This window comes from Acartia tonsa, chromosome 6 (assembly GCF_053477335.1).
Source record: "Acartia tonsa isolate MP-2025a chromosome 6, ASM5347733v1, whole genome shotgun sequence".
Lineage (NCBI taxonomy): Eukaryota > Metazoa > Arthropoda > Copepoda > Calanoida > Acartiidae > Acartia > Acartia tonsa.
The window spans coordinates 14,560,280-14,574,770 of record NC_137265.1 but is presented as its reverse complement, the minus strand read 5'-3'; the positions used below and the strand labels follow the sequence as shown (position 1 = coordinate 14,574,770).

The 14,491-nt window shown below is 32.9% G+C and overlaps 3 protein-coding genes across 3 annotated transcripts in view; 1 reads left to right on the top strand and 2 right to left on the bottom strand.

Annotated features, from left to right (window-relative positions):
• Positions 1-260, bottom strand: part of Rbcn-3B (WD repeat-containing protein Rbcn-3B) — a 44,832-nt gene extending 44,572 nt beyond the window's left edge. Inside the window, exon 1 of the mRNA XM_080163622.1 lies at positions 180-260. Coding sequence (XP_080019748.1) covers positions 180-210 — 31 coding nt within the window. The 5' untranslated portion in view covers positions 211-260. The remainder of the gene's footprint in view (positions 1-179) is intronic.
• On the bottom strand, positions 248-3,355 carry MED8 (mediator complex subunit 8). Its single transcript, XM_080163621.1, has 6 exons — positions 2,529-3,355; positions 2,196-2,299; positions 1,822-2,060; positions 1,351-1,454; positions 717-864; positions 248-488 (listed from the first exon to the last, which is right to left on the bottom strand). The coding sequence occupies exons 1-6, from the start codon at positions 2,585-2,587 to the stop codon at positions 426-428; spliced, it is 717 nt and encodes a 238-aa protein (XP_080019747.1). The 5' UTR covers positions 2,588-3,355; the 3' UTR covers positions 248-425.
• A 1,361-nt stretch (positions 3,356-4,716) lies between these two features.
• Positions 4,717-14,393, top strand: Dbp80 (putative ATP-dependent RNA helicase Dbp80). The gene is made up of 13 exons (XM_080163600.1): positions 4,717-5,323; positions 6,018-6,220; positions 6,630-6,852; positions 7,289-7,380; positions 7,707-7,777; positions 8,395-8,541; positions 9,387-9,426; positions 9,985-10,072; positions 10,434-10,480; positions 10,754-10,912; positions 11,578-11,647; positions 12,767-12,840; positions 13,572-14,393. Exons 1-13 carry the CDS (start codon positions 5,279-5,281, stop codon positions 13,732-13,734), a joined length of 1,422 nt encoding a protein of 473 aa, XP_080019726.1. The 5' UTR covers positions 4,717-5,278; the 3' UTR covers positions 13,735-14,393.
• Positions 14,394-14,491: the final 98 nt, after the last annotated feature.

Here is a 14,491-nt window from a genome sequence, read left to right as displayed (position 1 = left end):
AGCAAATTGTGTTAATATATATGAAATTTTCATACTGTGCAACGTTGTTTAAGACAGAAATTAAGACTGCTTTTTCTATTATTTTTCTGTGAATTAAATAGATGACTTAGAATAACTAGGTAAACTATGATAAATTTAGTTTTTGAAATGATTAGAATTGCAAAAAAATGTACACTTACCAACGGGGACAACAAGATTACTGCCCGACATTTTATTAATTTAGTTTTTTCACAAATTTAGCCACTCATTTATCTGAAAATATGTAACAAAAATAAGAAGGTGTATGTATAAATAATAATCCTTATTAATCTTCTTTTTTTTAGAGTAAGAAGATAATGAATCATAATATTATGATATTACAATTGGTTTTAAATCATATACATATAAAATGATATATGAAGAATCGCAGCTACTCTACAACTGATTTATCTTTGATAAGGGTGAGCAGTATTAGCAGCCTTGATGTTGGTCTTAATTGTTGATGGAGCCTAAACGAAAGTGGTTTTGTCAATTTCATCTTCAATAAGATTATTATTCATGAAAACTGGTGCCTTTTTGAAAAAAAGGTTATAATTTCCTTTGATAAATACACACACAAAGACACTGTTTTTGGGCCATACAAATTTTTTGAGAAACCTCTAAACCCATTTTTGAATTGGTGACAGACATACATATATATATATAAATGTTTTCATTTAGTTTATTAATCAAATTACCTTAATGTTGTGCATTTGTTGTGAGACAGGTACTGGACTCTGCCTGGCTGCAGCCACAGGTACCATGGTCTTCAGGCCCTTGCCATTATTGATGGCCGCCAGCAGGTTCATAGTGTCCTCGTTGTTATACGTCACCTCAACTTCAGATCTGAAACAAAATTGAATGTTAAAAGAAGCATCGCATCGTAAAAGGGTTTTGTACAAGTTTAGTAGGCAGGGAGAAAACTATGTACGTTTGATTTCCAAAAGCTTAACCAGTGTCAATTGACAAAATTCTACGCATTGACTTTGCGGGGAAGGTTTACTGTCTGTTGCCACTTCCCTTAAAATCCCTTGAGTTTATAAACTTTAATATTTAATTTTAGGTCTGATTTAATCTTTGTTAGTTATATTCAACTTATAAAGATAACGAAAATAAACTTAATTGTGTAGTTCTTCTAACGCAAAAATTAAAAATATTTTTAAATTGTGAACCCTCGTCAAATGAAAGATTAAGTCAGAAATTGATTCTTACAAGAAAATCAATACTTCTCATTTAAATTGCTTTATTTGTTACTATTTATTTTACTGTTTCGGAGAAATAAAAAAACAAAAAGTAAAATTTCAAAAGCATAACTTTTAGTTTGAAATATACCTTGAATTTGAATTAGTTTCCATGGTCTCTCTTTCTCTCCGAATAAGTTTCAGTGTTTCTCTGGTTACTTTATCTATCACAGAAATTTGCTTTTGTTGTTGATCCTGAAAAATAACATATAAGTATAACATATAGATAAGTGATAACTATAAAATCATTAAATAGGGACAAAATGGGTAAAGTATGATTGATCATATACAAAGGAAAATTATTTTTATATGTTTAAAAGCAAAAACAAATTATCGTTAAAAAGAGATTGTTGCCCATCAAGTTTTATTTAACTTTTGTTTACAAGTTTACAAAACCTAAAATATACCAATAACCTGACATATTCTTGGTAATAACAGTTGATAACTACGTAGTTAAACCTTTATAGTAGGTTACAAGGCACTAAGAAATCAATTATTGCAGACAACAAACCCTTGATAGCTCGACCTTTGCCTGGAAATCTAACTGTGCATAATAATATACCTGGCTGCAACCATTGGCCCTGTTCTCAATAGCCGCATATTTGTTCTCAATCTCTGGCTCTGGTCGGGTCCTCAAATAGTTGGGAATGAGATCGTGGCTGAAGGTGGCCACCCGGTGCTCGGTCAACTTGACCAGCTCCTCGTCCCTGTCCGGAGAGAGTATCAGAGGCAGAGTAATGTACTTCTTCAACACTGGAGTTTTCTCGTGACGCATCTGACGCAACAAGGAGTTCAGCTCACCTTAGAAAATATCATGTCATTGGTATCAATGAAGTTAAAACTCTTGTGATTTATGCAACCAAAAAAAATATCTTAACTATACGTACGCAATCTTAATTAATAAATTAAATATATAAACTGGAGATATCTTCATACCTGTAATAAGAGCGTAGCTGTCTAGAAAAGAGTGCCAGTTCATGGTGGGATCTGTTTCAACTTTCAGGATTAATTTTCCAAGTGCTGATCTAACATCTGTTAACCTAATAAATTAGATTTATATTAACCAGAAGTATATTATTAATAATAAGTATTTTCTAGGTATTTAGGGAAAAAAATTAGCTTTTTACTTTTCCACTATGAAAATTGATATATTATGTCAATTAGCTATAGTTAGCTATAGGTAGATAGGTAGTAAATATAAATGAACTAGGCAATCAAACAAACAAAAAATACATCCATACAAAAACGCATAATTTATCTATCACGTACCTGTGACTTAAGGCATCAGCACCAACTTCCAACTGCTTCTGTTCTCTTTCACTGGCCATTGCAAAGTTTCTAGATATGTTAACGAATATTAAATTAAGTGCAATGATATTTTTTTTACCTCAATTACAAAATAATAATTGGTGAATTGTGTAGAGTTAAAACAAAAGCTTCTGGGTTCAAAGCCATTGCCTTTCATTATCAGATTTAATAAACATAGCCTGAAGTAAGGACAGGGGAGGGAGTGGATATTGGATCAACTGTAAATTACAATAGTACACTAAAAGTTTTATGACCATGTTATCTATTCGATCATCGACTCAGAAGTTAATGCATTAACTTCGGGTACTACTAAAATAGGTTAATGTCAAGCTATCAGTGATTAAATCTTTTCAACCAAATATTAATTATCATCTACAGACGTACGAGAGGTATTTTTGTTGATTAACATTGGGAGATAAATATACACCTATATGACAATTTATCATCCATATCTTATCGCATAGAAAAAAATTCAAAAACGATTGCAATTCAAAATAATGCAAAATAACACGTAAAAATAGATAAGATTGGTAAACCTATAATACAATTAAAGTACGGTGTTATTGTCTGAACCTGAAGGTAAAGATCTCAAAAATTGCTGGTCCGAAACAGTTGTATACTTTAGACAAGATTTATAGTTTTCTCGGGGTAGTTTTAAGCTATTTTCCTTGCCTCCCCGGCCCTTCCATAGAGGCTGGGGGCGAAGCAACTTGTAATATTATAAATAAAAATATTTGTGTTCACAGCCTCACATGACAGTTGAACCAATAACACACAGAAACACACATAACAATAATATCATCAGCTGATTGTTATTGATCTAGGTTATATCAATGGACATATTTTCTGTATATATTTTCCCTTTATTTTTTAAGATTTTAAAAAAAGTTAGACTTATAATGCAGATAAAAATTAATAGAGAAAAATAATCAATTTAAAAAACATATAAGCCATTTGGTTTTTTCTCCAAATAATAGTTTTTTTGGACTAAAATTTTATATTACTTAGAAAGGGAAAGTTTAGTTTAGCAGTTTATGACCACTTCGATTCCAAATACTTTTAAAACATTTTTCCCCTTTAACCCTTTCATCCAAAAAAAGGAAATATGCCTTTTTGAAATTTAATTTTGTTAACTTTTTGATACAAAAACACATGTAATAAAATAGTATACCATTATTATTTTTATAGTTTTTATATTAATTCAAATTATTTATGTCCTTAAGTCAGGATAAAATTCAAAGAGAATTTTTGGTATTCTGAAGCATGTTTGCCAACCAATTTAGATTTAATTGTCAAAATCATAATTTTATAAATAGTTTTTAAGGAGTTTCCCTCAAAAGTACATAGTCAAACACTTTAGGTTAGGTTATGGTGGGCACCCTCCTTAGGTAAGGGCACCAGGAGAATAAGAATAAGGAACACTTCTTCATCGCGTTTATTCATTTTCAGAAAAGGGTTTTGTGTGTATGCTAGGCACAGTATGAAAAAGCACCTATTTTTACAAAAAAAATTATTGAAGAAAAATAAAAAAATAATGATTCAAAGAAATCAAAAATTTTCTTTTTAATTTAAAAAATACGGAGTGGATACAAAACCGCGACAGGGACAAAACAAAACCGCGACATTACAAAAAAATGTATAATAAAAAATCTTAATGCTAGAAGGTCATGGCCGCAGAGCTCGGCCCCCTGGCATGCCTAGCCGCGGGCGCTCGGCCCCCTTGCCTATAACCTAACCTAACCTATATGTTTAAATGTTTAATGTACATTAACTTATTTAGAATTTTGTGGATTTTACAAAAAGTGGTTGGTAGATTTTTTTCAAATTTTTAATATTTTTTTTTAAAATATTTAAGTTAGGTTAGGTTATGGGCAAGGGGGCCGAGCGCCCGCGGCTAGGCAGGCCAGGGGGCCGAGCGCTGCGGCCATGTATTTCTACAAAGAAAAATCCTACATAGTTATATTTCTGTTATTGTCGCGGTTTTGTTATTGTCGCGGTTTTGTCACTGTTGCGGCTTTGTTATGTCGCGGTTTTGTCCCTGTCGCGGTTTTGTTTGTCGCGGTTTTGTATCCACTCCAAAAATACAGCTTCAACTTCAGTTTTGGCAACCTGTATTTTTAAGTACCACTGCCGCGCTAATTGTCTTTCATTTCATGCTTTTTTTTCAAAGGGAGTGGAGATTTAATTGTTATTATGATGTTGAGTGATTTATTGACATCTGTCTAATTTTAGTGAAAGTAAAACTTTAATAAAAATATCTGGTTTATAATGATAACAGTTTATATTTCAGAAATCATTGCGTAATATTGCACCATCTTTTGATAATTTTGTGTTTCTATTTTTTTCTGGGTGTAAGTGGACCTGACATGGGAATATAAGTAAATTGGTACACTCAAAGAGTTTTAATCATCTCTTCTTATTCGTTGACTCTAAAGTTCTGAGTACTCTGTATCCGATTATGGAGGATAACAACAGTAAAATAGCCCTGATCCATTAGTACAGACTGCATCCTGGACTTAGTAAGAGTCCCTCTGAATTAAACTAATTGGGAGTTAATTTGGGAGATATGGACAAGTATTTACTAATTAACATGAAAGGATTTAAGATTTTATAAACATGTATTCATGAATTTTTCAGATAGAGGAAATTTTCCTCAATAGTTTTTTGTAGATTTGCTGAATTAATTGTGTCAGCTTGAAACATCAATTACAATGTCTGGTAATGATGAAGACTGGGCCGGAGCTGCCGATGCTCAGGTAGGTTGTCTCGAGAGTCCTTGGTTCAACTTGGATTACCTGGAGAAGATTGAATAAACCATTAATTAAATATCTCTGTATCAAAACTTAAAAGATAGTGAAGTGCATGATTAATTATGCGGTTAAAAATTATTTCTGACAACCAACCCTTTGACTGTTTGGCCTTTGTCTTGAAGTTTTAACTGTGCATGGTAACCAGTTGCGCCTGTTTTGGGACCATGGCATTCCTTATTACGAAACTTTTGTTTTTGCATACCTGACATAGGAGCAGTAGGAAACAATTTTCTCGTATTCATTCGAATCCGGTGGATAGGAACCGGTTCTCATCAATACGAAAAAACTATGTCTAGCATCGTATTATGTCCAGTTTTCTACGAATATAGAAATGTACAATCATAAGATTAAAACCAGTTTTTTTAGCCGGTGCCTTCGGCACCACGGGGCTAAAAAAACTAGTTTTAATCTTATAATAGTACACTCTATATCCGCGGAAAGCCGTTTATAATACGATGCGAGAAATAACTATTAATGCCTTAGTCGAGGATTAGTCTTCGTGTTAAGCGTAAAAAATATAATGCGCTTTCTTAGTTTGTGGTCGATCATATTAATTACCTATTTCATTTAAATAGTCTTAATTTCATCAATAAACATCTAATTTGATAAATTACTGTAAACATTGAATCGTTTACAACAGGAAAAGGCTCTGAAGAAAGTTGGCAATTTGAGCTTAAACGGCAGCGGCGTACCTGACCTTCCAGACGACGGCGGAGATGAAGAGGACACAACTTTATCAGCCGCTGAAATATCCCGCCTCAGAAAAGTGATCAGCAAGGGTTTGGTTGAAAATACACATACCGTGGAAATTGAACGTAAAGATCCAACTTCACCTCTATACAGGAATGTTTTGTGTTTATTCAATGCTATTTTGGATGTTTTCCCTTAAAGCACCTATTGAGCACTATACTCTCCAACTTTGAAATTAAATAAGGGTTGTTGTTTTTTCCTTTCACATAATGTCTGTTGTAGAGCTCTAGCCCTACGGCGCTACTCAGCATCCAATAAAACCTAACTAAACCCGAACAAAACAAATGGAAAACTTACACCCCCCCCCCCTTTCCTTTAATTTCAGTTGTTATCAAAATAATGGTGCGGTAGTGTTTTGTTTGTCTATATGTAGAAAATGGTTAATTTTTACATGCTTTAAATTTAAATCATTTAGAAAATAAAGATTCATTATTTAATCTACATTTAAGTCGTACTAATCTTTTCAATAGTGATATATTTTTTAACACAATTCATTTAACAGTGTAAAGAGTTTCGAAGAGCTAAATCTAGACCCCAAACTGTTAAAAGGCGTGTATGCCATGGGTTTCAACCGTCCCAGCAAAATTCAAGAGACCGCTCTACCGATGTTGCTAGCCGACCCTCCGCAGAATATGATTGCTCAGTCACAGTCCGGCACAGGCAAGACCGCGGCCTTTGTCCTGGCTATGCTCTCCAGAGTAAATCCTGAACAAAATTATCCACAGGTGATATAATTTGAATAGGGATAATATAACCATTTAAGATTAGTGTTCTTAGTATGAAAGTTCTAAAAAAGCAAGAATCAAATGCGAAAAGACAATAGTCGATAAATAAGTTTACATCTCCAATAAGACCTAATAAAATAATCCTTTCTGTAGATTGAAAATAATGGTTTAAAAGTCCGGACACTGCTTGTTTGAACCAACCAATCAACATTATGTTGAAGTTTTAAGCAACCGAATGATTGTTTAATGTTTATAAAACTTTGTGTACCTGTAAAATTTTATTCTTATGTCCCATCCCTGCCTGTAAAAAAATAGATATTCCTGAATTTTTCTAACTTTAGTACTTTACTGGGAGTTTCTTACATTGAAGATTTTATCATTTTATTCTCATAATAACTTATCTTTTTCATTCACCATAATTAACAATTGTAATTAGGTTTTATGTCTCTGCCCAACATATGAATTAGCAATCCAGATTGGAGAGGTCGTGGACAATATGGCACAGTTCTATCCAGATATTAAAATCAGGTATCTACATAAAAGTGGATGTTAAAATCCCTGGACTGTAAAAAAAAGTTATATGTTGGTACTTTTCGAGTATTCAAATTGGTTTTCAATCATATTAAATAAAATGATCACTTCTGTAGATTAAAATTTATTGAAACAGTTAGGCACTGCTAGTTTAAACCAACCAATAAAAACAAACTTTATAGGCAAAAAAAACCTAGGTTACCAGTATAATGTCCCCTTCGTCTCTAGTACTTTTAAACATTAGTATTTATAACTATTCATACCTACAACAATAACATACTTTTCAAAAGTTTGGCGTTTGAAAACTGTGTACATTATTATAGATATGCTGTGAGAGGGGAGATGTTGGACAGAAATACTAAACTATTAGAACACATTATTATTGGCACACCTGGTGAGTTTATTTTATACTAGAAATTAAGTGTAGTAGAAAGATTTATTTATAAAAATATATAGGGGTGCATATTCTGCAAGGAATCCCCTACTGAAGGAGGGGGGAAATAAAAAATATGTAGATTGTGGAAGAGAATGAAGAAATAAACAGTCCTAAAAAAATTTTTTCTTCATTATTTTCCCTCCTTAGGGGGGAGAAACAAGAAACAATATACACCCTTGAAAATATATGATTTGTATTTAAAACAAGAACAGTCATATACATTAGTAGCAAAACTTTCAGACAAAAGATAAATGCAAAAGTTAGAGAGCAGATTTTAGTAAGAAAAAATGACGGACGAATAGAGTACCATAATTATAAGTTAGCCGTAGATACGCTACCATTTATTTTAAAAAAACAGGGTTGAAAACATCCAGAAGTCTCGTCACACGAACAAATCATGGATTATTTTGTTTTAGCAGATTTTCAGTGGTTATAAAAAAGATAGAGAGAAAGAGAAAGTAGGATATTAAAATAAAAGAATGATAAAAAATGTCTTTGTAGCATTATCGACGGACCAAGAAAATCATATATTTCCAATAATAGTTAATAGCTTTACTACGTTTTTTTTTATTTAGGCAAAGTGCTGGATTGGTCCAGTTTGAAGTTCAAATTTTTCGACCTGAAGAAAATCCGCGTGTTTGTGCTGGACGAGGCTGACGTCATGATTGGCATCCAGGGACATCAGGACCAGAGCATTAGAATTCATCAACATCTTCCCACAGGTCATTCAATTAGAAGTAGGGAAAGGACAATAAACTTAAATAGTTATTTATCGCATCGTATTAAAAACAGCTTTCCGCGGATATAAAAATGTATAAGACAAGGGCTAACAAAACTGGTTTTTATATTATGACTGTACGTACATTTTTATTAGTGATGACAATCCGTCAAATTTTTGGGCCGTATTCGGATTCCGGATTCTTAAAAGAATCCGTCAAAAAAATGGCGGATTCCGGATTCTGATTTTTGGCGGATTCGGATTCCAGATTCTAGCAGTATTTAAAAAGGATTTTTTTTAATTTAGAAATTTAAGTGCTACATTTGTACTAAAAATTAATGTTCTTGTTCTCTATAATTCACTTTCGATAATCGAACCAGATTTTATATGTAATGATGATAATCTTTGCGTTCAAAAAGAGGCAGTTGAAAGAAAAAACTCAAGATGCTAATTTTAGCCTACCAATTAAGAATCCGGAATCCACTATTAAAAAACGGATTCCGGATTCGGATTCCAAAGTTGACCAAAAATTGGGCGGATTCCGGATTCGGATCCCTAATTTTTATATTCGTAGAAAACGCGATATAATACGATACATGATTTTACAGTATGGCTGAGAACCGGTTCTAATAGAGTGGATATAAAAAAAATTGACTATTGGGCCAATCTTTTATAGCTTGTAAAATTACTGCCAGGGTAGAGGTTATAGAAATATTTTATGTCTTAAGGTTTGTTTTGTTGACAAATTGCATCGAATTTAGATGTCAAATCTATATTCTTTGTTTTTTATATCTTTTTATATTATACATATTATTTTTATATATAATAATATTTTGTTGTATGTTTTAGATTGTCAGATGCTCCTGTTCAGTGCAACATATGATCAGGAAATCAATACTTACCCAATCATTATAATAACTATGACTAAAACAAACTAATAGCAAAAATCACAACATCCATAAGTAGGAAAGCACAAAAATTCGTGGAATGGATTAATGGACAGAGTAAATTATAGAGCAAATGTTGTGTTGTTAAAACAAAGAAAGGATAAAATAGGATGTGTGTCTGTTTGTTTGTGTGTTTCGCTAACCGCTTAGCCCTAAAAGAAAGCCCTAGCAAAAAAAGTTGGTATAGTCCCTTTCGTGGCAACGTCTTTTAAGGGGCATTTTGTCGTATTTTCACATAAGTTTTTATAGTTTATTTTAGATTAGATTTGGTTAAGTTGGGTTAGGTGATTGCTCCGCAGGGTTAGAGCCTCCGCAAAGGCTAGAAATAGGGGAAAAGCTACTGTGAAAATACGATGAAACGCCCCTTAAGAGACATTGCACGAAAGGGACTGTACCCAAAAGTTCTTTTTAAAATTAACTCCTCCCATTTAGGAGCTCCAAGAGGCCTCTAGGGACGTAGTTATTAGTAAACGTAAAATAAGTATCGAACAACATCAGGACGTTATGGATTTTGCGGAGAATATCGTGACCAACCCTGTACTCATCAAACTAAGGAGGGAGGAGGAGTCTCTAGATAATATTAAACAGGAATGTTCATTTTTATGCATTACTTGCTGCTCCCACTTGTATTTTGATCACTTTTGGTTAACCTTATTTTCATAAATAAATACACGGTGACGTAAAACAAAGTTCATTAAGTATATTAAGAAACGTCTCAAGAAAACTAAAATCAAATGAAGTTTCCTATAACATAGGATACTTAGAACTGTAAATTACACTAGTGCCCAACGTTTTAACCAAGTTCTCTTATTCGTTGGCTAAAAAATGGATACTTGTATTAAATTTTGATTGGTTGGCTTCAAACAAGTAGTTTTACAATATTTCAACATATTTTACTGGCAATTATTTTTTTTATAGCAAGCTTTTAAAAATGAACATAATTTATCAGTATTACGTCTATTGCGAGACTATAGAAGCTAAATATCGCAGCATAAGGAACATACTTCAGTCACTTGAAAAAGAAATCTTCGGAATAAAATTTCCCTTATTTAAAAGTAACAGCATGTCTGTCTGTTCCTTCACCCTCACAGGAGAAATTAGATGGACTCAAGGGGGTGTATCCAATTAACTTAATGTTGCCATGGGGGTGTAAACACCTTCCCTTTTTATTGATGTTAACAAAGCCCTTTTTATTCTTTAAGGATTACACCTCCCCCCTCATGACACTGGACGTTATGCAATATAAAAGTGACTAAAATATGTTGACAGAAATATTTACGGCACAATCACAATCGGTCAGGCCATAATATTTTGCCACACCCGCAAGACGGCCAACTGGTTGGCGAACGAGTTGAAAGGCGACGGCCACGCGCTGTCTGTCCTCACAGGAGACCAGACCCCGGATGAGAGGATAACTGTTCTGGATAGGTAGGTTAAAATATGTCTTTGCATAAATGGATCTAAAGGGATAAGACAATGGCTGATAAATTGATGTACATCCTCAATGATGATACACAAAATTACCTCCTCTGTAGATTACAAATAGAGGTTGAAACGTTTGAACACTCAACTATTAGATCCATCCAATCAAATTCAGTAGAAGTCCCCAAAGGCAGCGTTGCGGAGCCGTTTAATTTTGTTGCGGCTCCGGTTACGGCTCCGCGGAGCCGTCTGTGATGATGGCAACTCCAGCTCCGACCTAAAACCAAGAAAAACTCGACATATTTTTTTTCCACGTCTATTTTTGACTTTTGAAGGTTTTAAAAGTTCAATTTTTGATAAAATGGACTTGAAAAAACTTAAAAGGGGCATTTGCACATGACAAAACAGAGTTACCAAATTATAATTTATAAAAAATCTCTTTGTTTATCTAGTCCGGAGTCGGAGCCGTTTTACGGAAAATTACGGCTCCACCTCCGGCTCCAACAAAATATGGCGGCTTCCGGCTCCGCAACACTGCCCAAAGGTGTTGAGCCAAAGAATAAGAAAACTTTATTAAAAAACTTTGGGGACTAGTGTAATAAACAGCCCATTGTCCCCTTCCTCCTAGATAAGAACTACTTTAGAGGTCTAATTAAAAAAAAACATTTTAGGTATAGACAAGGCCTAGAGAAGATTCTAATAACAACCAATGTTCTCAGTAGAGGAATTGATATAGAACAGGTATTTAAAAGTTTAAATTATGATTCATGTAGCGATTAGGTACAATTTAGAAAATGTAGCAAATCTATACAAGAAAGTCCATTTTAAACAAAGTAATCTTTACTTTTTCCTAACATTTCATTTTATGTAATGATCCGTTTACTTGATTTTTTGGAATATTTATGTCCTAAATGTCACTTTATTGTCATATAAATCAAGGAAGAATAATCCTAAACAGGAAATAGATTGGACCAGACTGTTAGGCAAAGAGGACTATCCACGAACAAGAGCAAGTGATTCTATGCATCTTCCAGAATTGACCCATAGTATTTTTTTGGTAAATATACTAGGTTTATGTTTAATATTTGTTTTATCGACTAAAAAGTTAGGTTTCACCATGGTTTTATATGAAAAAAACTTTGAAATGTTAAGCATTGTTTGGTGCAATATTATTGAATGTTTTGATGAGTTCAACCTGTTGTTTAAAAGCTTTGACACAAAATAAATTATTGTGATTAAAAATGTATATTTAGAAAAAATGTTGGTAACTTGTAAACAGTTTAATTAATGTACTTTTGCAATTTACAACATTTGATGCTTTTCTGCAGTGTTATTTTATATTGTCCTTTGAACTCAACAAAGCATTTGATGATATTGCTTTAAAAATTGCTTTACATTTCAAAGTTTTTTTTTCATATAAAACCATGGTGAAACCTAACTTTTTAGTTGATAAAGCAAATATTAAACATAAACCTAGTATATTTACTAAAAGCATACTATGGGTCAATGCTGGAAGATGCATAGAATCACTTGCTCTTGTTCGTGGATATTCCTCTTTTGTTGAACTAGTGGATGACTACAACCAAATAACCATACATTAAGGAAATCTGCTTAACAACGAATATAGGAAATACTTGGATATATTAATGGGAGAAAATTTGTCGACAATTTAGCTTCCTAAAATTTACTCAATTTATTGGTCAGTTCGTTTATCCAGTAGGAGGAAGGGGATGGGGTATTGTTATTTTAGCCAGCTGCGAGCATCACTTCATAAGAGTACATGAAAATCTAGTGCAACATCGATTTGCTTAACTTTTACTTAAATTGTGATCCAACAAACGAACCTCTTTTTTTTTTTAGGTGACAATCGTGGTTAATTTTGATCTGCCAGTAGACCAGGAGGGTAAAGCTGACTGTGAAACATATCTACACAGGTTAGACATAAAGAGAGTAGCGTCGCTTCTAATATTAAATATTAGCGGATTCGCCCCTAGAGGCCTCTAGGGACACTTGATGGGGGAGTTGAATTCGATAACCTAATTTTTTTATTTTATATTTTTTTTTTAAGTAAAGAAATTTTTTTGGATGGTGTGGTTAATTTTTTCTAGGGGCGATTTCTCCTGAAAGGGTTGTGATACCCTCCCCCAAAATAGTTATAAAGTAAACCTTCCCACATAGGACCTATGAGAAGCAACCCCTATGAAGGTGAACCATATCGGTTCAGCGGTTAGCGAGATTCTTCGGTACAGACAGACATGCAAACAGACAAAGATCCTATAACTTCATTATTAGGATATTTAAAATATCAATAGGCAATAACAGGTTTCTTAGAATAAAATGTCGAAGAAAGTCTTTTAATCTTGTAGTGGGTCCTAAGCCTAAAGATCTTTGAAAATTCTGTTCAGTGTTCGTTGTACTATCGTAGAGGGTTTAACAATGCCTTTGGTGGTTTTAGGCTATTTTTCACCTATTCCGCCCTTCCCCTCGCAAAGAGGTTCTGAAGAAACTAGTTATAAATGTATTAACAAAAGCATTCTCTTTTTTTTGAAAATCAAAATTTTTAATCAATATTGGTTGATTTCTTAAATAAAGTTGACCTTTTAAACATTTTATCAACTATTGTTCTCTTCAATAGTTGTTAAAAAAAACATAATTTTATTTTTAGGATTGGCCGGACGGGACGATTCGGCAAGACCGGCCTGGCCATCAACCTTGTGGACAGTCCCAAGTCCATGGCCGTCATGAAGGAGATCGAGAAGCATTTTGGCAAAGACATTCACAAACTAGATGCAGAAGATGTCGATGAAATTGAGAAGATTGAAAAATAGACACTCTAAACCATATTTTTATAAGGGGTAATTTGAACAAAAATGTTTTTGATTTTAAAGGGACTCGTGCAAAGCTTCCCAAAATAATCAATCATAATTTCTTAAGCAAGAAAATTTTGTCATTCACATACCCCTAAATATATTTTTCTGTAAAGAATAGTTATATTTTTTCTAATCATATTTGTATGAAAAGTCATAGTTTCGTTTATATCTTTAAAGAAATTCCCAGTGATATATTTAATTTAGTATTTATTAAGTAATTTTTTTTGTAGCGCTGCAATCAGGGAGGGAGGGGACATTTTACACTAGTCTCCAAAGTTTTATTAAAATGTTTTCTTATTCGTTGTCTTAACAACTTTGGGGACTTTCCCTGGCTGCAACTCAGAGCATCACGACCAAATAAAGAGTTAAAGGGATCTTCCAGTTTTTGATTATTTCTTTTATTAAAAGTTTTTTTTTCTTTTACGTGTAAAGATAATTTTGATACCTACTAACTAGCTTAACTTATAAACTTAAATTTTTATTCAAAGTGAAAAATAAATCAAAAATTTAAGTTTAGGGCTGCAATAAGTTATTATTTGTATAATAATATTTATTTTATTATTTTTTTTCGTTTGTTTTGTCGCTATTTTTTATACAAAATAAATTATTGTTGCTTAGCTATATTCTTATGTTATTAGCAATTAGCATTCTAACTACTCTAGCTACTTTAACTTTACCTTTGTTCGTAAGTCCATATATTTGTATCAAATGAGGG

Bases quoted from the DNA above. Each gene is read 5' to 3' on its own strand.
- MED8 (XM_080163621.1), bottom strand. From the start codon at position 2,587: ATGGCCAGTGAAAGAGAACAGAAGCAGTTGGAAGTTGGTGCTGATGCC. The intron at 2,300-2,528 runs GTACGTGATAGA...CTAATTTATTAG, and splicing joins GCTGATGCCTTAAGTCACAG to GTTAACAGATGTTAGATCAG. The intron at 489-716 runs GTAATTTGATTA...ACTTTCGTTTAG, and splicing joins AACAAATGCACAACATTAAG to GCTCCATCAACAATTAAGAC.
- Dbp80 (XM_080163600.1), top strand. From the start codon at position 5,279: ATGTCTGGTAATGATGAAGACTGGGCCGGAGCTGCCGATGCTCAG. The intron at 10,073-10,433 runs GAATGTTCATTT...ATAATTTATCAG, and splicing joins CTCTAGATAATATTAAACAG to TATTACGTCTATTGCGAGAC. The intron at 10,481-10,753 runs GAACATACTTCA...ATATGTTGACAG, and splicing joins GCTAAATATCGCAGCATAAG to AAATATTTACGGCACAATCA.